Source organism: Sapajus apella, unplaced genomic scaffold (assembly GCF_009761245.1).
Source record: "Sapajus apella isolate SASKATOON/1434 unplaced genomic scaffold, GSC_monkey_1.0 scaffold48, whole genome shotgun sequence".
NCBI lineage: Eukaryota > Metazoa > Chordata > Mammalia > Primates > Cebidae > Sapajus > Sapajus apella.
This window is the reverse complement of record NW_022436988.1, coordinates 7,355,012-7,377,033: the sequence shown is the minus strand read 5'-3', so window position 1 is coordinate 7,377,033 and position 22,022 is coordinate 7,355,012. Positions and strand designations below refer to the sequence as shown.

The 22,022-nt window shown below is 53.6% G+C and overlaps 1 protein-coding gene across 10 annotated transcripts in view; it reads left to right on the top strand.

The window, feature by feature from the left end:
* LLGL2 (LLGL scribble cell polarity complex component 2) overlaps window positions 1-22,022 on the top strand; it is a 49,123-nt gene that overhangs the window by 19,817 nt on the left and 7,284 nt on the right. For all 10 annotated transcript variants that reach the window (XM_032241699.1, XM_032241698.1, XM_032241693.1 and 7 more), the window contains exons 3-10: window positions 9,726-9,823; window positions 12,101-12,182; window positions 12,461-12,576; window positions 13,001-13,159; window positions 17,088-17,250; window positions 17,402-17,534; window positions 17,819-17,873; window positions 18,425-18,579. In XM_032241699.1, coding sequence (XP_032097590.1) covers window positions 9,726-9,823; window positions 12,101-12,182; window positions 12,461-12,576; window positions 13,001-13,159; window positions 17,088-17,250; window positions 17,402-17,534; window positions 17,819-17,873; window positions 18,425-18,579 — 961 coding nt within the window. The remainder of the gene's footprint in view (window positions 1-9,725; window positions 9,824-12,100; window positions 12,183-12,460; window positions 12,577-13,000; window positions 13,160-17,087; window positions 17,251-17,401; window positions 17,535-17,818; window positions 17,874-18,424; window positions 18,580-22,022) is intronic.

The window sequence follows — 22,022 nt, the reverse complement described above, 5'->3', positions numbered from 1 at the left end:
CCAGGCCTTGGGAGGGGGAGCCCAGGCCAGGAGTGGCGAAGAGCAGATTTGGGGAAAAGTAATATTTTTTGATTGTTTTGATTTGCACGCAATCGCAACAACAGTGTTCTCCATTTATGGAGAGGTAGCTTGCCCAGTGGTAAGTGGTGCCAAGTGCCAGGCTTGCCAGCTGTGTGACCTTGAGCAGGTTACATGCCTCAGAGATAGACACGATACTCAGAGCCATTCCATCCATGCTGTTGGTGTGAGGATTACATGAGTTTCTGTATGATTCGAAGGCCACGCCTGTCTGGCGACTGCAGTGTCTGACAGCACCGTCCTATGGTGGGTGTCATGTGGCTTGAGGTTGAGTTGGGGAGCCTTGGGACAGCTCCAGCAGTTGGTGTGATACCCAGGGCTGGAGCCTGGAGTGGCATGTGGGCTGTTGGTATAGGAGAGGGTCAGCCCCCAGAGAGTGTTCACATCTAGCAGTTCTCAGATTATGTCTCTTCCGGTGGTCCTGGAAGGCCAGTCTGCTGGGTACTGTGCTGGGACACAGTACAGTCAATCACAGCTTGACCCCAGGTGGCTTGTCGACGCTGGCTTCTGAACCAGTCCCAGCCTTTTTCTCCAACACCTTTCAGCTCAACTATCTTATACCCACACCAAGCCTGATGTCTCAAAGAGAGCAAGGACATCGCCCTGGGGGTGCCGAGAATGAGGCGTCCTGTTTCTTTGTCTTCACTACCTACAGAGGATCTGTGATTGCGAACAGTCTCTGAACTGTGCCAGGGGCTGGCTGGCAGAGCAGTAACTCCAGTTCACCGAGGTCTATGTGCCAGGCATCAGAGGGCCTGGGTAGCGGTTAGGGGCAGGGACTTTGCAGCCACATGGCCTGGGTCTAGATGCTAGCACTGGGTCTAGATCCTGGTTCTGTTGCTTCCTCACTGTGTAAGACACAGCAGACATATTACTTAGCCTCTCTGTTCTTCAGTTTCCTCATCCGTAAAATGGGCGTTGTAGGGGAGCAAAAACTGGCTTCCCTCCAGCCTTCTAGGTTCTTTGGCTGAGCTAGGAATTAAATTGACAGGAGGCTGGGCGCAGTAGCTCACGCCTGTATTCCCAGCACTTTGGAAGGCTGAGGTGGGTGGATCAGTTGAGATTGGCAGTTAGAGACCGACCAGCCTGGCCAACATGGCAAAACCTCGTCTCTACTAAAAATATAAAAATTAGCCTCGTGTGGTGATGCACGCCTGTAATCCCAGCTACTCGGGAGGCTGGGGCAGGAGAATATTGAACCGGGGAGGTGAAAGTTGCAGTGAGCCAAGATCACGCCCCTGCACTCTAGCCTGGGTGACAGAGTGAGACCTTGTCTCTAAAGAAAAGGCGGGGGAGGCCGGGCGCGGTGGCTCAAGCCTGTAATCCCAGCACTTTGGGAGGCCGAGGCGGGTGGATCACGAGGTCAAGAGATCGAGACCATCCTGGTCAACATGGTGAAACCCCATCTCTCCTAAAAATACAAAAAATTAGCTGGGCATGGTGGCACGTGCCTGTAATCCCAGCTACTCAGGAGGCTGAGGCAGGAGAATTGCCTGAACCCAGGAGACGGAGGTTGCGGTGAGCCGAGATCGCGCCATTGCACTCCAGCCTGGGTAACAAGAGCGAAACTCCGTCTCAAAAAAAAAAAAAAAAAAAGAAAAGGCGGGGGACTGGGATAGGGTGTGACCAGGTTGACCAGGTTATGGGAAAGTGAGGGGAGGAAGTGTATGGTGAATGAAGGTTGTCTTGTTATGTATGCAGAGATGGTCTCCTGGGTAATAAAAGTTGCCTTAGAGCAGCCCTCTTCCTGATACAGATATGGGTTGAGCATCCATGATCAGAAAATCTGAAATCTGAAATGCTCCGAAGTCTGAGTTTTTGAAGTACCAACATGACTCTGAAAGGAAATGCTCACTGGAGCGTTTCAGATTTTGAAATTTTGGATTTGGGATGGTCAACCAGTAAGTATAATGCAAATATTCCAAAATCCAAAAGGTTCTGAAATCCAAAATGCTCTAGTCCCAAGCATTTTATTTCTTTTATTTCATTGTTTGTTTGTTTGTTTTAATAGCTGCCCGTCACTGAAGTCCCCAAGCATTTTAGACGAGGGATATTCAGCCTGTACTTGACTAATGTAGATTTCCTTTATGAATGTAAATTTCTTTAACAAAAGGACAGCTTTTCAGAACTACTCCCATGTCTGCACTTTCTGAGAATAACTAGCTCAAATTATGCCAAAGAAGTAGCTGAGCGACGTGACGCACGCCTATAATCCCAGCACTTTGGGAGGACAAGGCGGTGGATCACCTGAGGTCAGGAGTTTGAGACCAGCCTGGCCAACATGGTGAAACCCCATCTCTACTAAAAATAAAAAAATTAGCTGGGCATGGTCGTGGGTGCCTGTAATCCCAGCTACTCAGGAACCTGAGGCAGGAGAACTGCTTGAACTGGGAGGTGGAGGTTGCAGTGACTTGAGATCGAATTAGTGCACTCCAGCCTGGGCAACAGAGCGACTCTATCTCAAAAAAAAAAAAAAAAAAAAAAAAAATTGTAGGCCAGGCATAGTGGCTCACGCCTGTAATCCCAGCACTTTGGGAGGCTGAGGTGGGTGGATCACAAGGTCAGGAGATGAAGACCACCCTGGCCAACATGGTGAGATCCCCGTCTCTACTAAAAATACAAAAAAATTAGCTAGGCGTGGTGGCACATGCCTGTAGTCCCAGCTACTCGGGAGGCTGAGGCAGAATTGCTTGAACCCAGGACGTGGAGATTGCAGTGAACCGAGATCATGCCACTGCACTACAGCCTGGGAGACAGTGTGAGACTCACAAAACAAATAAACAAAAAAAAAACAAAAACTATATTTTGGGGTAGCACATTCCGGTCTCTTACAATATTGTTTTGGGGTGGTATGTCCTAAGCCCCAACAGCATCATAAAGGTTCCTAAGGGAGTATAATTGCTTCAAATGGTGCCTGGCACAGGGGGATGCCTTACCAGGGCTTGCCTTGTCATGGTGTCATCCTCACCACAACTCAGGATGGGTGTTGCTCCCATTCTGCCAGGGAGGAGACTGAGGCCTCCAGGGCCTGCACAGCTGGAGCATATCATGGGGGGCACAGGCTGGGGGTGAGGATGTCCTGGTTCCACCTGCTGTCTGGCTGTGTGGCCTTAGGTAGTTTCTTCACCTCTCTTCACACCTCAGTTTCTTCACCAGCGAAGTAACTGTTTGCTATATGTGGTGGGCCCTTGAGGCCAGCGGAGAGATGGACAGACAGACAAGTCAGCTGCAGCACCAGGACAGGGCCACTGAGGACCAAGGGAAGGGACCATGGGACTTCAGTAGGGAGGGAGTGCTGCTGGAAGAAAAGTCAGGGTAAAATCCATTCCTAGACAACTGCCCGCAGCCTCCTTGCCCCGCCATGGCCAATCCCGGGCACACCCCAAGCAGCCGCACCCATCAGGGCAAACAGGCCGCTGTGCTTGCCGGGGCTGCCGCAGAAGCACCTACCTGGGCCCTCCCTGTCCATGCCCACCCTCCCTGTCCCCTTAGGTCCTGAACAAACAGTGTGTTTCTGACCCAGCAGCCCCTGCGAAGGGCCAGGTTGTTCTGTATTGGCTTTTGCATGGCTGGGCCCCTGGTGTCAGGTGACAGCAGCCACACTGGGAGGGCCAGGTTGCTGCCACTGCCAGGAATCTGAGCTGGCCACACCCAGCCAGTATCGGGCAGAGCGGCCCAGCTAGGCGGGTGTGCCCCCCACCCCGCCCTGTGCAGCCTCCAAGGACCTGGTTCCTGGCATTCCCTCCTTCCCACCCCCTGGGGAGTGCCAGGGACTCCTCGGTTCTAGCCCTCAGGCAGGGTCCTCCCTGGCTGCGGGCAGGATGAAGGCCCCACTGTCTCTGACAAAGCCTTAGCTCATTCCCTCCCCTTCCGGGACCTGGAGAGGGCCTTCTCTCCCACTCTAGGCTAATGTTGCAGTCTGGCGCCTTCTGCAAATCTTTGCTCTCCTTTCCCAACACCCCCCCCCAAAGGAGTTCATTGTTCTTTCCTCCCTTGGCAGAGGTCACCTGAGCCAGGTATCAGATGTGGGCGGGGCCCGGTAGGCTGGATGTTGTGCTCAGGAGGCCCCAGTGGCTGCCAGGCTTTGGTCAGCCTCCTGGTTTGAATCCGAAGATAGATAGCTGTGGTCTTAGAATAGCTGGGAAGGCTGGTCTTGGAATTCACTGACCTCCCAGGGGCTGTGCCCTGTCCCACCCTGTGTTCTGAGTGGAGCCGTGATTCAGGGTTGCTGTGTACCTTTGCAGGAGCACAGCCCTGGGGTCGAGCCCAGCCTTCTGTGCTCAGATGGGTGCCTCCCTTCAGGGAGGCCATAGGCACTCCCTTTAACAGGGACCTGGAACTGTTCCTGAACCCTTAACAAGGAGGAGTCACCACCCATGTGATTTAGACCTTGTTCACCAGCAGGGAAGTTGAGCCTTACAAGGCTGGTAGGAGTTGGGGGTGGGAGAGTAAGGGGGTGGGAAGGGCACCAAAGAAAGGGGCAGGCCAGGCACAGTGGCTCATACCTGTAATCCCAGCACTTTGAAAGGCCGAGGCAGGTGGATCACTTGAGTCCAGGATTTCGAGACCAGCCAGGCCAACAGAGTGACACCTCATCTCTACAAAAAATACAAAAATCAGCCAGGCATGGTGGCGCATGCCTGTAATTCCAGCTACTTGGGAGACTGAGGTGTATCACTTGAGCCTGGGAGGCGGAGGTTACAGTGAGCTGAGATCACACCACTGCACTCCAGCCTGGGCAACAGAGTGAGACCCTGTCTCAAACACACACACACACACACACACACACACACACACACACAGAGTGGGGGGCAACTGGGGCACACCAGAGGTGCCCATGGTTCTTTCCCTGACTGGTTTCCTCAGGATACTGGGTCCCGGGTTTCTAGCTCCTCCCTGCCCTTTCATCAGCTGCTCTTAGTCCTGTTCCCAAATCTCAATCCCTTCCCTGTTTCCAAGATCCCTTTGGCTTCTCATAACTAACCTAGGGCCCCCGTGTCTCTCTGCCCAGCCCAAGTCCCTGTCCTCATAGGACTGCCCAGACCCCTGTCAAAAGAGTTCCTTGTTCTGTCCTCCCTTGGCAGAGGTCACCTGAGCCAGGTGTCATCTATGGGCGGGGCCAGGTGGGCTGGATGCTGCCTGTTGAAGCAGTGCTGCCTCCCCTCCCTGACCTGGGAAGTCCCTGGGGAGCCATGCCATTTACAGGTGAACTGACTCTCTTGGGCCTGCCCAGGCAGAGTCCCTGTGAAGGTCACTGCCTTTATTTTGGTTTTGGGGGAGCCCTGGTCCCTATAGAGTTGCCAACTTGGAGAAGTGCCCAAGGGGATACCATAGAACGATTTGAGGCTTGGAAGGAAGCAGAGGCCCGTGTGTGCTGTGGGGTGGCTGAGCCTTCCAGCTGCACCAGGTAGCCTCAGGTCCATCATGTCCAATCCGAGGACAGCCCTGCCCAGTGCAGTCACCAGTACCATCCCATTTATTACCTGAGAAACGAAGCTCAGGGAGGTCCAGCGGCTTACCCACTACCAGATGCCTTGCACATGGCAGGAAGGGATTTAAAGCTTAGTGGGTCTGATTCAGCCCCTGTTCTAAATCAGCCTTTGGAAAAGAAAGTGGGGATGGGTGGGAGGGATGGCCACAGTATCTCCAAGGCTAGAAGGGAATGAGGAATGAATGTGGGTGGTTGAAGGATGGGCCCATCCACTTTTTCTTCCTCTGGGTTAGAGGAAAGATATGGAACCAAAGCAGGAGAGACTCAGGTGAAATGTTAGAACTGCCCATGACATGTGGCCTGAGAGCCCAGCAAAAAGTTGTAGGCTGTTTTCTCTGTGGCCTGACTTTCCTGCTGATGTGCAGAATTGTTGAGGCCAGTAGGAATATAATATGAGCCGTGTATGTAATTTAAAGTTTTCTAGAAGCTGCATTATAAAATTATTTAAACACGTGAAATTAAATTTAATTATATATTCTGGCCCGGTGCAGTGGCTCACACCTGTAATCCCAGCACTTTGGGAGGCCAAGGCAGGTTGATCACTTTAAGTCAGGAGTTTGAGATCAGCCTGGCCAACGTGATGAAGCCCCATCTCTACTAAAAATACAAAAATTAGCAGGGTGTGATGGTGCATGCCTATAGTCCCAGCTACTTGGGAGGCTGAGGCAGGAGAGTTGCTTGAACCAGGAGGTGGAACTGAGCCGAGATCTCACCACTAAACTCCAATTGGGTGACAGAGTGAGACGCCGTCTAAAAAAAAACTCTAGCAGCTGCATTATAAAATTATTTAAACAAGTGAAATAATTTTAATCATATATTCTGACCGGGCACGGTAGCTCACGCCTATAATCCCAGCACTCAGGGAAGCTGAGGCTGACAGATCATTTGAGGCCAGGAGTTTGAGACCAGCCTGGGCAACATGGTGAAACCCCGTCTCTACTGAAAATACAAAAATTAGCTGGGCACAGTGGTGTGTGCCTGTAATCCCAGCTTCTCTGGAGGCTGAGGCAGGAGCATCACTTGAACTGGGGAGGCGGAGGTTGCAGTGAGCCGAGATCGTGCCACTGCACTCCAGTCTGGGTGACGGGCGCAACCCTGTCTCAAAAATAATAATCAGCATCATAATCATATATTCCCTTTAATCCAACATATGCAAACTATTTTGACATGTAGCTAATTTAAATTACTGGTGATATTTTTTCAGTTTGTTTTTTCGAATGCTAAATCTGTGAAATCTAGGTGTATTTTACACTTAGAGCACATCTCAATCAGACATTAAATCTTTTTTGGAAGTACTAGATCTGTATTTGGAATTTGGATGATTTACAGTAGAAAAAGGGGATTTGAAGCATGGTCAACCTGAGTCCAGCCCCTGTTCTTCTAGAACTCAAGTTGTTCCAGACATACTTGAAGAGTTTCCAAGAACTGAATTAATCCTCCTTGGTGACATGAGCCATACTGAAAGCACCTGGTGGCTACCTGGGGCTCGTGGCTACCATTCTGTGCAGCCTGGGGCGTGGGGCCTGCTCCTGGCCAGGCCAGCGGGCTCCTGTGGGGCATTTCTGCCAGAGTCCTCCAAATTCCAGAAGCTGTTCCCTGAGCCGCCTCTGCTGCTGGGACAGTGCTGCTGTCCCATGGGGACGCTCTGGCTGCGGATCCTGAGGCCCCAGCAACCTGGGGCTGGCTGAGGTCTGGCGGGGCCCCTGGGGGAGCTTGTCCTTCACATCCTATCAGGTCGTCTACTCCCCTTTCGCTGGGAAATGTTTACATTGCAGACACTCAGCTATCTCTACCCAGGGCTTCTCCAGGCTCTGCATTTTTCGCATAGCTGAACAGGGACCTGGGCTGGCCTGGGGGCCGCTGCTGGGCCCCATCTGTCTCCCCCTGGCTATCGCATTCAGGTATGACCATTTGCAGGGCAGATGTGTTCCTGGCAAAGAGCCAGGCCCGAGGCACCCCCACCATCTCCCCCAATCTTTTTATCCCCAGGCATACCCCCAAATAGACACTTGGAGCTCTCCTCCCTGTCTGACCTCAGCATGGGCTTCCTCGTGAGAGCCATCAGACTCGACTAACACGGGGGAGGCAGGTAGCAATTGGGTTCACTAAGCTATCATTGCCAGATCTCACCAGGGACTTCTCCCTTTCTGCTGCTTTGAGGTCGCGGGGCTGCAAAGTAGGAGAGCCCAGGGCCTAAGGAGCCTGCCTCGTTGTTGGGGCCTTTTTCTGCAGGGCATAGTCTCTGTGGTTGTTTTTTGTTTCAAGTCTTTAAAGCAACCAGTTGACATGGCATTACTCTGTGCTGTTCTCACCCAGCTCTGCAGAGCCAGTATCCCCTGCAGTGGGAGGTGGGGGTGAGATTGGGTTAACTGATTAAGTAACTGAACCGAAAACCTTCCTGAAGATGGCTTATCACTCTAAATTTGTAGCGTTTATGTTCATACCTTTCTTAACCCACAATTCTATCCCTGGGACATCTGCCCCAGGAAATACTCAAGCGTTGTAGACAAAGATAGGAGTCCAAGAATGCCATCAACATGGTTGTCAGTTGCAAACCCTCTAGCAACCAAGTAAATGCTCAACAATGAGGCCCTGGTGAGTTAGGGCATCTCCAGGTAAAGAACATTCTTTTGCTGTTTTTAAAGTTATTTTAGGCAGGTGTGGTGGCTCACTTCTGTAATCCCACCGCTTTGAGAGGCCGAGGCCGGCGGATCACCTGAGGTCAGGAGTTCGAGATCAGCCTGTCTGACATGGTGAAACCCCATCTCTACTAAAAATACAAAAATTAGCTAGATGTGGTGGTGGGCGCCTGTAATCCTAGCTACTGGGGAGGCTGAGGCGGGAGAATTGCTTGAACCTGGGAGATGGAGTTTGCAGTGAGCTGAGATCGCACCATTGCACTCCAGGCTGGACTACAAGAGTGAAACTCAGACTCAAAACAGAACAAAAAGTCATTTTAGGCAGGTTGCAGTGACTCACACCTATAATCCCAGCACTTTGGAAGGCCAAGGCAGGAGGATTGCTTGAGTCCAGGAGGTCAAGACCAGTCTGGGCAACATGACAAATTCCTGTCTCTATAAAAAATTAAAAAGTAGCCGGGCGTGGTGGTGTGTGCCTGTAGTTCCAGCTACCTGGGAGGCTGAGGTGGGAGGATCATTTGAGCCTGGGAGGCTGAGGCTACAGTGAGCCAAAATCACACCACAGCACTCAACCAGGGGAACAGAGTGGGACCCTGTCTCAAAAAATATATATAAATTAATTAACAATTTTTAAAAAGTCATTTTCAAGCTTTTAACAACCTGGGCTGGCTGTAAGTAGGAAACCAGGCTACAAAACTGTACCTATACATGATCTTGTATACATATGTCCATATGGCATGATCCCAATTATATCTTTTTAAATATAGACGCATGCAAACATTCACAAGCGAGAAGACTCAAAGGATGTACGCTGAGGTGTTAGCAAGGGTTACTTCCGGTTGTGGGAGTCTGGGTAATTTTTGTTCTTAAACATCTTTATACCTCCCAAGTTCTTCACAATGTGTGTGTATTACTTCTGTTATAAGAAATGAAAAAGCATGTATCTGCAGCGACGCTCCAGGAATTCCCTTTCTGGGAAGATGGTTGAAACGTGGTGGCAGTGAGAGCCTGTGAAATGCAGCTGACTGGGGCCTGGAGGAGCCCGGAGCCAGGCAGGGCCTCTGTGGTATTCTGAGTACTCTAGGCCCCTGGGTGGGCCCGGAGCTGCGGTACCACCAGGCTTTTCCCCCGAGGGACCAGTGTCTCACTGTGCCAGACTCCCCCTGCTTTCCCCATCCCATAAGGCCCCATGCCACTGAGGAGGGCGGGGTCCGTCACGCAGGGCGCATGTGGTGGAGGCACCAAGTCCGTGCCTGGAGAGCATCAAGAAGATGCCGTTGTGTTGGGGAGGATGAGCTTGCAGGGGTGGCCTTGAGGCCAAGGGCAGAGTCACAAAGGGACTGGGGATGGGGCCTGGTAAATTTGGGTTAGGCTTCAACACTCAGGTGTCTGGGAGGAACCTGAAAGGTACGGAATCCCTGCTTCCTGCTGGGGTGGTCCGGTGCTGCAGCTCCCCCAGCCATGGTGGTGTGAAGGGGACAGGTCTACAGGCTCACGCCACGTGGTTCTCGTTGCAGACGGTGGAACATGGCTTCCCGCACCAGCCCAGCGCCCTCGGCTACAGCCCGTCTCTGCGCATCCTGGCCATTGGCACCCGTTCTGGAGCCATCAAGCTGTATCCTCCGTCCCCTCACTCCCAACTGGGCAGGGCCTTGGGGTGGATGAGATTTGGGGAAGGACATCTTTTCCCTCCTTGCCCAGGGCTTCTGGGATAAAATGAGGGACTTTCCTGAATTTCCAGCTTTGGACATGATTTTATTCCAAAGTGAGGAAGGTATGGTTTATGACAAGACGGGGACCTAGGCATGGCGGGATGTGACCCTGTCCTTTGCAGGAGGACAGTGAGGTTGAAACTGACCGAGGAGGTATAGGTTTATTTCATCCCCTGTGTCCTTTCAGGACCGTTCATGTGGTCTCCTCCCTGTACTCAATTTCCCCTTCTCACCTGTTGCTGGAAGTTTCAGGATTCCCTGGGCAGAGGGCAAGGCCACTGCGGGGATCAGGGACCTGTTTTGCAGGGGCTGTGTTGGGGTATCCAGGAGGAAGGACCTGACGCCAGTCTCAGCCATTGCTCAGTAAGTGAGTGGCTGGCTGTTGGGTCAGTAGCAAGGCCTGGCCCTTCTGTGCCCCTGCCTCCCTCAGCTCCCCATCTCCCCACCAGAAAAGCAAGTTACAGGGACCCATCTTGTCGCTGGGGATGTTTGTAATTTAAAAAAAATTTTTTCAGCACTTTGGGAGGGTGAATCACTTAAAGTCAGGAGTTCAAGACCAGCCTGGTCCATATGGTGAAACACCGTCTCTGTTAAAAATAAAAAACACATAGCAAGGCATGATGGCACATGCCTGTAATCCCAGCTACTTGGGAGGCTGAAATGGGAGAATCGTTTGAACCTGGGAGGCAGAGGGAGGCAGAGGTTGCAGTGAGCCGAGATCACGCCACTGCGCTTCAACCTGAGCAACAGAGCAGGACTCCGTATCAAAAAAAAAAAAAATTTTTTTTTTTTGTAGAGATGCGGTCTTGTCATCTTGCCCAGCCTGGTCATGAACTCCTGGGCTCAAGCAACCCTCTGGCCTTGGCCTCTGAAAATGCTAGGGTTACAGGCGTGAGCCATTCCACTCCCCATTCCACTTGCAGCCGCAGTTTTGTTTTTAAACCTTCTTCCCCGATAAGAATCAGAGGTGGACTGGCCCCAGGGCCCTGGCCACAAGCAGAGATGGGGCTCAGGTAGCCACCTTCCAAATTCCATCCCCACCCCCATAGGCAGCAGATAGTGGAGAGGGCTCCGCCTGGCAGGGACAGCCTTCCCTGGCCTGAGGCTGAACGTTGTCCAGTTGGGTCATCTTTTATCCAAAGCACTGGTTCTGGCCGACTGGGGGCTCCCGGTGTTTTCAGAGACGAAAAACCAGATCAGGTTGGGCACCCTGCCAATCTGATCTGTGCTCCCAGGGCAGGGCCCAAAAGGAGTTCAGAGATGGGGGACCACCTCCGATAGCTTGGCTGGCACCTCCAGGGGAGCCCAACCTCTCTCTTCCCCTCTGCCCAGTGTGGGGGAGGGGTACGGAGTGCTGGAGTTCCAGGCTGGGCTGATGTACACAGAGGCCCAGGGCCTTGCTGCTGGCTCAACCTTCCCTAGGCTGGTTAATCATTGCCAGGCCACAACCAGACTCTGGTTACCAAACCCTGGTGCTGAGACTCATGGGCAGAGGCTGTTGGGGATGGGCCTGCGGGTGCTGTGTGTTCTCACAGGTGCCACCAAGCCACAGCCAACGTGTCTCTTGCAGCTCAGGTTGAGGGTGGCAACCTGACAGTTGCCATGGTAGGGCTTCATCTTTTTTTTTTTCTTTTTTTTTGAGACAGATTCTCACTCTGTTGCCCAGGCTGGAGTGCAATGGCACGATCTCAGCTCACTGCAACCTCCATCTCCTGGGTTCAAGTGATTCTCCTGCCTCAGCCTCCCATGTAGCTGGGACTACAGGTGCTTGCCACCACGCCCTGTTTTTTTGTATTTTTAGTAGAGATGGGGTTTCACCCTGTTAGCCAGGATGGTCTTGATCTCTTGACCTTGTGATCCGCCCACCTCAGCCTCCCAAAGTATTGGGATTGCAAGTGTCAGCCACTGCACCCGGCTGGGCCTCACCTTTCTGTGGCGTTGCTCCCACTGGCCTGACTGGGAGAAATCTCCCAGGGGTCGGTCACTAGCCTGGTGCTCTGGGGCCAGGGCTGCTGTGTCTCTTCCCCACCCCAGGCCCCATGCATGAATCTTGCTGCCTGCAGGGAGGGTAGCCTCCCTCTCTGTTTGCGCTCCTTGCACATGGGCCCTGAGGGCCTGGTACTCGAGGTGGGCAGGGGATGGTGTCTGGCCTCCCAGAGCTTTCCTGAGCCTACTCCTAGCTACGGAGCCCCGGGCGTGGAGTTCATGGGGCTGCACCGGGAGAACAACGCGGTGACACAGATCCACCTCCTCCCCGGCCAGGTGAGTGTCCTGGGGTGGGACAGGAAGTCACCTCCATGCCCTCCTTGCCCTCACTGCTTCCAACAGGGCTGTTGTGGAGAAGCCAGCATTCACTGGCCCTAGGTTTGGTGCTTATGGGAAAACCTGGGGCCGCCTCCCTTTCCACAGTTGGGGCTCATGGGCCACCCTGGTAGTGGCCAGGGGTCTTTATCCAACCAGCCCAGGCTGGGCGGCCCCAGTATGTAAAGGCCTTGCCCGGGTAGCAAGACCACATGCTCCCATCCCTATTCCCTCGCTAGTGCCAGCTGATCACCCTGCTGGATGACAACAGCCTGCACCTTTGGAGCCTGAAGGTCAAGGGGGGGGCGTCGGAGCTGCAGGAAGATGAGAGCTTCACACTGCGTGGCCCCCCAGGGTAAGGGCTCAATCCCCATCCCCTTCCATTCCTGGCCCAGCCTGACCTTTGCCCCACCTCTGGAATGGACTCACCCTTCGTGGGCCCTCTTGTGCCCCTGGCAGTGCCTGGCATGCGTTTGAGCTGACTCATCGCCATGCTCAGGTGCTCTGAGTGGAGTGGGTGGGGCTGCAGCCCGCCTTCCCCATCCGCACCCCAGGTCATGCTGGAGGGTCCCTGGTGTCTTTCTTGCCTCCTAGCCCAGGCTCTCTGCTATTGGTCTCCTGTCTTGGCAGAAAGTGACCAATGTTTGTCCTGGCCCGAAATGCTGTGAACCCCATTAAAAGGCCTTATGGGCTTGTTTTCTGAGGAGTCAGGGGACCCCGTCCATGGGGTCTCCCCTCTCGGGCAGCGGTCAGCTCACAGGCAGCTGTTCTCATCACAGGGCTGCCCCCAGTGCCACACAGATCACCGTGGTCCTGCCACACTCCTCCTGTGAACTGCTCTACCTGGGCACCGAGAGTGGCAACGTGTTTGTGGTGCAGCTGCCAGCTTTCCGCTTGCTGGAGGACCGGACCATCAGCTCGGACGCAGTGCTGCAGCGGTGAGCCCAGAGCCCAGCTGCTGTTAGAAACCTCAGCCCCTCGAGTTAGGCATGGCTTCTCCCCTTGGTCCCCAGGAGTCTCTCAGGAGCTGTCATTTCTCTGCTGGGAATTCCATGGGTCTAGCAGGGGAGACTCTTGGCTTCCTACCTGTCCCCTCCTGAGAATCTAACGCCTTATCATAGGTTAGCATCGTATCACTAAAAAGGGGGATTTAGGGGTCCCTCATCTAAAGACCCCAAATGACTGTGTAATGTCACTGACTCAGTCCAGTGTCCTTTGCACTATGGGTTTAAAGGCCCCACAGACTCTGCAGCGGGGGAATTAGGCCCAAACCTCCCCACATCACTGGGGCAGCTCCTGGTGCTGCCCTGAGCTGTGGGCACTTTGCCTAGGTTCCATTTGCTCGCAGGCTCCGTGGCTAAAAAGCCTTGACCGCCACAGGTGTGTGGGTCTGGAGATCATTTTGGAAGCTTTCCTCCTTATTGATGGTGCTACAATAGAGAGGGAGTCGCAGCAGGTTCAGGTGTGGAAGTGGGGGACGGGGGCCCAAAGAAAGAGAGGAGGCAGCGTCTGACAGGAGCATGTGGGGGCCGGGTCAGTCGTGGTGGAGTGATCTGTGGTTCCAAGGGACAGGAGGAGGCCAGGGTGCTAGGCCCCTGGCCCTGCAGGGCTTTGGACTGGACCCAGGACACACTCCTGCAACCAGCCAGCGGGCTGTCCATCTGTGGGTGGTGGCAATGAATCAGGGCCTGTCTGCCTAGGGCCTCGCATTGCTGGACTGGGAGGACTCCCACTGGCAACTGTGTCCCTCCGAGCGCATACCTCTGCCTTTCCCGTTCAGCAGGGCAGGGCTGGGGCAGCGAGCCCAAGGTCAGAGCAGAACACTTTGCAGGATGACAGGTGGCACAGTGGGGTACAGCCTGTGGGCAGGACGGCTGAAGGACCTGCACCCCAGCAGATGGCCACACCAGCACCCAGCTTCACCCTGTAGCTAGCTGGTAGGAGTCTAGTTGTGGGGCAGTGGGGAGGTCCAAGTGTCCTGAGAGCCCCTCCTGCCAGTTTGTATATTTGTTTATTGAGAGAGAGTTTCACTCTGTCCCATGCTGGACTGCAGTGGCAGGATCTCCACTCACTGCAACCTTAACCTCCCCAGCTCAAGCAATTCTCCTGTCTCAGCCTCCTCGGTAGCTGGGATTACGGGTGTGTGCCACCACACCTGGCTAATTTTTTTTTTTTTTTAGTAGAGATAGGGTTTGACCATGTTGGCCAGGCAGGTCTCGAACTCCTGACCTCAGGTGATCCACCCACCTCAGCCTCCCAAAGTATTGGGGTTACAGGTGTGAGCCACCACGCCCAGCCCCTTCCGCCAGTTTTTGTCCACTTGATGACACTTATCTGAGTTTTTAAAACATCCAATCCTTTAGTCTCACAACTCTGTCTCTGAGAAGTCTGTCCTAAAGATACAGGATAAGAATGATCTGCCAGTCACAGTGGTTTTATAATCCCAGCACTTTGGGAGGCTGAGGCAGGAGGATCACTTGAGGTCAGGAGTTTGAGACCAGCCTGGCCAACATGAGAAACCCCATCTCTACTAAAAATACAAAAAAAATTAGCTAGGCATGGTGGCGGGTACCTATAATCCCAGCTACTAGAGAGGCTGAGGAAAGAGAATTGCTTGAACCCGGTAGGCAGAGTTTGCAGTGAGCCAGAATGTGCCACTGGACCCCAGTCTAGGTGACAGAGTGAGACTCTGTCTCAAAAAAAAAAAAAAAAAAAAATCATCGTAGGGCTGTTTTTAATGGCAAAAAGTTGGAAGCTGACTAATTGTCTAACAATTTCATCTGTGTAAGCACATTATTTGCATTTTTTTTTTTTTTTTTTTTTTGAGACGGAGTTTCGTTCTTGTTGCCCAGGCTGGAGTGCCGTGATGCCATCTCGGTTCACTGCAACCTTCACCTCCCGGGCTCAAGCAATTCTTCTGCCTCAGCCTCCCGAGTAGCTGGGATTACCTTCACACCAGCTAATTTTGTATTTTTAGTAGAGAGGGGGTTTCTCCATGTTGGTCAGGCTGGTCTCAAACTCCCAACTTCAGGTAATCTACCTGCCTCGGCCTCCCAAAGGCTGGGATTAGTAATCTCAGCCCTTTGGGAGGCTGAAGTGGAAGGGTTGCTTGAGGCCAGGAATTCAAGACCAGCCTGGGCAACATAGCATGACTCCATCTCCCCCAACAAAAAATAAAAATTAATTGGGCAAGGTGGCACTCACCTGTGGTCTCATCTACTTGGGAGGTGGGAAGATCACTTGAGCCCAGGAGTTGGAGGCTGCAGTGAGCCACAGTCAGGCCATTACCCTCCAGCCTAGGTGACAGAGCGAGAGCCTGTCTCTAAAAAATATTAAAAATTAGGCTGGGTGAGGTGGCTCACACCTGTAATCCCTGTACTTTGGGAGGCAGAGACGGGTGGATCATGAAGTCAGGTGTTTGAGACGAGCCTGACCAATATGGTGAAACTTCATCTCTATTAAAAATTAGCCGGGTGTGATGGCACATGCCTGTAATCTCAGCTACTCGGGAGGCTGAGGCAGGAGAATCTCTTGAACCCAGGAGGCGGAGGTTACAATGAGCTGAGACTGTGCCACTGCACTCAAGCCTGGGTGACAGAGTGAGACTTCATCTCAAAAAAAAAAAAAAAAAAATTAGCCGGACGTGGTGGCGTGCACCTGTAATCCCAGCTACTCAGAAGGCTGAGGCAGGAGAATCGCTTGAACCCGGGAGGTGGAGCTTGCAGTGAGCCACAATCGCACCACTGCCCTCCAGCCTAGGGGACAGAGTAAGACTCTGTCTCAAAGAAAAAAAATTAAAAATTAAATGCAGCTTTACCAATCGGGTTAAAGTCCCTTTCAACTCTTACTCTCAATTCAAATTCTAATGTCACTGAGGTCAGTGCCAGCAGTGGATGTGCCGGGTATAGATAATGCGGAGAGCTTGGGTTTAGTGTGGCTTGGGTCCGGGCTGGGTCCACTTCCCACTCCACATCCTTGCTGTTGGCTGTTGGTCCCATGCCTGCTGCCTTGTGGTTTTTTGTTAGCTGCAACACCTCCAGCCCTCATGTCAGCATTCCAGTCCTGGAGATGGGGGAGAGGTCAAGATTCCAGGGCCAGGCCAACTCGTATAGAGTTTTGTTTGATGGCGCTAAAAAATTTGCTTCTTATGAAATATCCCCTTTTGCAATAATGCACTGAATATGAATGTACAGTTGAACAGTTCTTGTAGAGCATCCTTGCAGCCACCCCCCAGGCATAGAAATAGAACATTGACGCCCGACGCCTTCTTTGTCAAGGCTCCCTCCGGCCCCCACGTTGACTTTTCCGGAAGTCACTGCCTTGCCTTGCCTTACAGTTATACATCACTAGGGTTGTTTCCATGTCGCTACCTTGTTCTATGTGCTGCTCCTCTTCTCTTGGTGACCTGTCCTAGCCACCTTTCTTTTTTCTTTTTTGAAACAGAGTCTCTCTCTGTCACCCAGGCAGGCTGGAGTGCAGTGGCATGATCTTGGCTCACTGCAACCTCCACCTCCCAAGTTCAAGTGATTCTCCTGCCTCAGCCTCCCGAGTAGCTGGGATTACAGGCATGTGCCACCATGCCCAGCTAATTTTTTTATTTTTAGTAGAGACGGGGTTTCACCATGTTGGCCAGGTTAGTTTCAAACTCTTGACCTCAAGTGATCCACCCACCTCAGGCTCCCAAAGTGCTGGGATTATAGGTGTGAGCCACTGTACCTGGCCATCCACCTCGCCCAGCCCCTAGCCATCTTTCCATGCAAGCACGTGGAGCAGCCACCTCTGCGTGGGGAACCCCGTGGCTGTGCCATGCTGGGGCCATACCCCCTGGCAGTGGCATCGGAGGCTCATAGCACTCCCCTCACCCAGGTTGCCAGAGGAGGCCCGCCACCGGCGGGTGTTCGAGATGGTGGAGGCCCTGCAGGAGCACCCTCGAGATCCCAACCAGATCCTGATTGGCTACAGCCGAGGCCTTGTTGTTATCTGGGACCTGCAGGGCAGCCGTGTGCTCTACCACTTCCTCAGCAGCCAGGTAGGCAGTGCCCGGGACATGGCAGGCGCCATGTTGTTCTCCAGGGCCCCACATGGCATGTACATGCTCTGTGCAGAGGCATGGGCTGCAGGCGATGGGAACGCTGCCTTGGTCCCAGCCTGCTGCCCTCTCTCCCTGTCCTCCTCCATAGCAACTGGAGAACATCTGCTGGCAGCGGGATGGCCACCTGCTGGTCAGCTGCCACTCCGACGGCAGCTACTGCCAGTGGCTCGTGTCCAGCGACACCCAGCAACCAGAGCCCCTCCGCAGCCTCGTGCCTTATGGTCAGTGTTTCAGCCGCCAGGCAGGGCCCACTCCCGGTGCCCCCTGGATTCAGGTGCAGGATGCTCAACTCAAGCAAACTCTGGGGCCAGAAGGGGAAAGGCTTTCTCCAAAGCCACACAGCAGGGTTCCTGTCACCCAGTTTTTTGGGGAACTTCTCAGAGCAAGAGTCCCAAGCAGGTCTGCCATGTGGGTGTGGGCATGAGCTTGAGGGATCTGTGCCCGTGGGGACTGACGCTTGTCTGAGAGCTGGAGGATCTGTTCAAGCCGATTTCTTTCCTTGCAGGTCCCTTTCCTTGCAAAGCTATTACCAAAATCCTCTGGCTGACCAGCAGGCAGGGGTAGGTATCCGTGCTGGTCCTTTTCCCTCTCCAGAGCCTTCCTGGAGAGCTGGAAGAGGCTGGAAAGGTCACTTAGGCCTCTGCTTGGGACGACAGTGCCTAGTGAACACTCTCGGGTCCCACGTTGGGATCTTGGACACCAGGGAGGGGAGAGCGGGTGGATGCTGTTCATGTCTCTCAGCAGCCGAGTTCCTGCCAAGTTCATTCCCACTCCTTCCTTCCACTCTCCCAGAGAGACGGTGTTGAGCTGCAGGCTTCGACCCCTTTTACTGGCAGCACTGTTTCTCGAAAATCACTCTGGGTGATGTTTAAATGGAACTGCGGGGAGTACCCAGCTTGAGGCAGGAATGGCTGCTGAGACTCAGAGCCCCCAGCCTGGATGCTCCCACCTTGCCCCCAGGTTCTCCTGGGCTGTTGCAGTTGGAAGGAGATGGGGTCCAGCTCCATCTGCTCCTGGGGAACTTGACTGAGTGATCTCTTTGATCGCCGGCCTGTGGCTTTGAGGCCATGCCGGGAGACCCAGCCCACCCCTGCTCCTCTGTGCCTGCCAGGTTGCCCTTCATCATCTTCCAGGGCGGCATGCCTCGGGCCAGCTACGGGGACCGCCACTGCATCTCGGTGGTCCACGACGGCCAGCAGACAGCTTTTGACTTTACCTCCCGGGTCATCGACTTCACTGTCCTCACAGAGGCGGACCCCACAGCCGGTAGGAGAGCTTCGGGAGTGGGTGCCCAGGGTTAGGTGTGGGAGGCGTGGGGCAGGTCCATCAGTAAAGAAAGGGCCAGGTGCAGTGGCTCCTGCCTGTAATCCCAGCGCTTTGGGAGGCCAAGGTAGGAGGATGACTTGAGCCCAGTCGTTCCAAGTCCAGCCTGGACAACGTAGGGAGACCGCTGTCTCTACAAAAAACAAAAAAAAAACTTAGCTGGGTATTGTGCCACACACCTGTTGTCCCAGCTACTTAGGAGGCTGAGATGGGAGGATCACTTGAGCCTGGGAGGCAGAGGTTGCAGTGAGCCAAGATCATGCCACTGCTTTCAGCCTGGGTGATGGAGCCAGATCGAGTCCTAAAAAAAAAAAAAGATGGGCTGTGCACAGTTGTTCCTAAGCCTGCCACTGTCCTGAGTCCCTTAGCCTCACTACATCCCAAGGTGGAGTGTCACCAAGGCCTGCAGCTCCTTTCTCTGCCTCCCTGCCACCCTCCCCAGCTGGAGACCCAGCCCGGCCATACCTCCTGCCTGCCCTGGGCTCTCTGCCCTTTCCAGACTGGAATGGAACTTATCCCGCAGGGGGCTGATCTGGACTGTTGGATTTAACACCCACCTGGCTGAGGCAAGAGGGTCCTGGCTTAGGGATGGCAAAGACTGGTCAGGGCAGAAAGTGACTGTGTGGCCTCCTGGAGCTCCAGCAGGACCGGCAGAGCCCTGAGTCAGCCTCGTAAATAGTGTGACAGGCAAGACCAGAAAGGGCTGTTGTGGAAACCTGGAGAGGAGGCCTGCAGGAGCTCCAGGAGGGAGGGCCCTCTCCTAAGGATGCCAGCCTGAAAGGGCCTGAGGCCGAAAGGTGAGGGGGCGGGGCTGCTCAGGACACCTGCTCTGTGTTCTCACAGCCTCTCCCCTGTTCAGGGGAACCCCAAACCTGCTTTTCCTTCTTTCTTAGCCTCTCTTCCCTCCTCACACCCTGGATGCTGAGAGCAGGGCCCAGCTCCGCTCTTTCCACAGCACTCGGGCCACACCGGCACAGAGCGGGGGCCTCCTGGGTTACGGTGGCCACACTCCCTGGGCTGAGTTAACCGGATTCCCAGGGGAAAGGTCAGGAAAGGAGGGGAGAAACTTGCTGAGCTACAAATTCAAGACTGCTGGGCTTTCTAGAACAGGCCACCTTCCTGCAATTATCCCTCTGTGTCCCTAACTCCCCACAGTCCCACAGGCCAGGAGATGGGTGCCTGATGAGGGGTGCTCCCCTCAGATGAGATGTGGGCACCCTTAGGCTCCCACATAGTGGTTCTGCCATGCCAAGTTCTGACCCAGCTGTCCCTGGAAGGCTTTCCTGTTTAATGAGCAACTGCTACATTCCACACCCTATTCTAGAAACAGATGAGGTCCCTGTTCCCATGAAACTTAGATCTGAAGTTGGGGACAGGGTGACCAGGTTGCCAAATAACGTCAGAGGTAAGAAAAAAGCCAGGCAGAGGACAGCAGCGCTGGTTTAGACGAGGGTTAGCAAGGCCTCCCTGATAAGGGGACATATTTGCATAGACACAGGAACAATCTGAGAGAGGGCTCATCCTATAGGGACCTGGGGTGCAGACTGAGCTGGGAGAGCTCTTGGCTTGCTCCATTGAGGTAGGGGCGGAGGAAGGGCAGAATGACTGTGGAAATAATGCCAGATGTGGCCAGTGCCAGATCGTATAGAGCTGTGGAAGCACGGTCAGGACTTGGTGTTTATTTTGAGGGAGATGAGGGCCCCCATCAGGGGTGCCATGACCTAGCCTCTGCTCCAAAAGGATCTGTGTGGCTGCCATGTGAGGAACATGGAGTGGAGCAAAGACGGGAGCCCCATGAGAGTCGAAGGAGAACTGACCTCGGCTTAGGCTTCAGTGCAGGCTGTGGGGCTGGCAGGAGGTGGCTGGGGTTACACTGTCTTTTCTGACATTCAGCATTAAGGGGCCAGGTCAGGGCTCATAGACTGTTTCTGTAAAGGGCCGGGTAGCTTTCTTCACCGCAGCTACTCAGTCTAATGCCTTTGCAGAGCAAATGTAGCCACAGACAAGACAAGGGGCGGATCTGTGTTTCAGGACAACCATTGACAGGAATAGGCAGGAGGCCAGATTTGGCCCTCGGGCTGTAATTTCTTGGCCCCTTGTCTAGGGAGAGGTGAGTGAAGGAAGGAGAGATCACTCAAGGATGACATGAGGTTTTACTGGGAGCACCAGGAATCCTGGAGAAGGCAGTGGCGAGAGGGTGCGGCAAGCTCAGCTGGGTGGGAGTCAAGTTTGAGGACCTAATCTCTCCTCTGAACTCCAGAGGCAGAAGGGAGATCCTAAATAGACAACTGGGGTTTATGGCTCTGGAGTTCAGAGGAGAGATTGGGAAGGCGTCCGTGTGGAGTCTTCCACGCAGAGATGTGTGAAGGCTACTCAGTGATTTTGAGGTTTAAAGAAAAAAATGTTAGAGAGAGATGTGAAACCAGGGGTCCTGACGAGGCTTCCTAGGTGACAGAAGAGAAGCCACGGGAAGGCTGAGCCCAGGGCACCCTCCAGCCTTAGATGCATGGCGCTTGGTAGTGATCTGGCCAAGAACACCTGGGAGCAGCCAGTGAGCAGCAGATCCCAGAGGGGCAGGGAGGACAAGCACTTCAAAGACACAGCGTCAGCCAGGCGTGGAGGTTCAGCTGTAATCCCAGCACTTTGGGAGGCCAAGGCGGGCAGATCACCTGAGGTCAGGAGTTCAAGACCAGCCTGGCCAACATGCTGAAACCCCATCTCTACTAAAAATACAAAATTAGCCATAATCGCTTGAACCCGGGAGGTGGAGGTTGCAGTGAGCCGAGATCGTACCACCGCACTCTAGCCTGGGTGACAGAGCAAGACTCCATCTCACAAAAAGATTTAAAAAAAAAAAAGGCTGGACATGGTGGCTTATGCCTGTAATCCCAGCATTTTGGGAGGCCAAGGTGGGCAGATTACTTGAGCCCAAGAGTTCAACACCAGCCTGAGCAACATGACAAAACCCCATCTCTACCAAAAATATAAAAATTAACCAGGTATAGTGGCTAACACCTGTAATCCCAGCTACTCGGGAGGCTGAGGCAGGAGGATCAGTTGAACTGGGAGGTGGAGATTGCAGTGAACCGAGATCGCACGACTATACTCCAGCCTGGGCAACAGAGCGAGATCCTGTCTCAAAAAAGAGGGAGAGAAAGAGAGAGAAAGAAAAAAGAAAGGAGCCCGGGCGTTTTGGCTCATGCCTGCAATCCCAGCACTTTGGGAGGCTAAGGTGGTAGATCACAAGGTCAAGAGATGGAGAACATCCTGGCCAATATGGTGAAACCCCATCTCTACTAAAAATACAAAAAAAAAAAAAAATTAGCTGGTCGTACTCCAGCCTGGGCGACAGAGCAAGACCCTGTCTCAAAAAAAAAAAAAAAAAA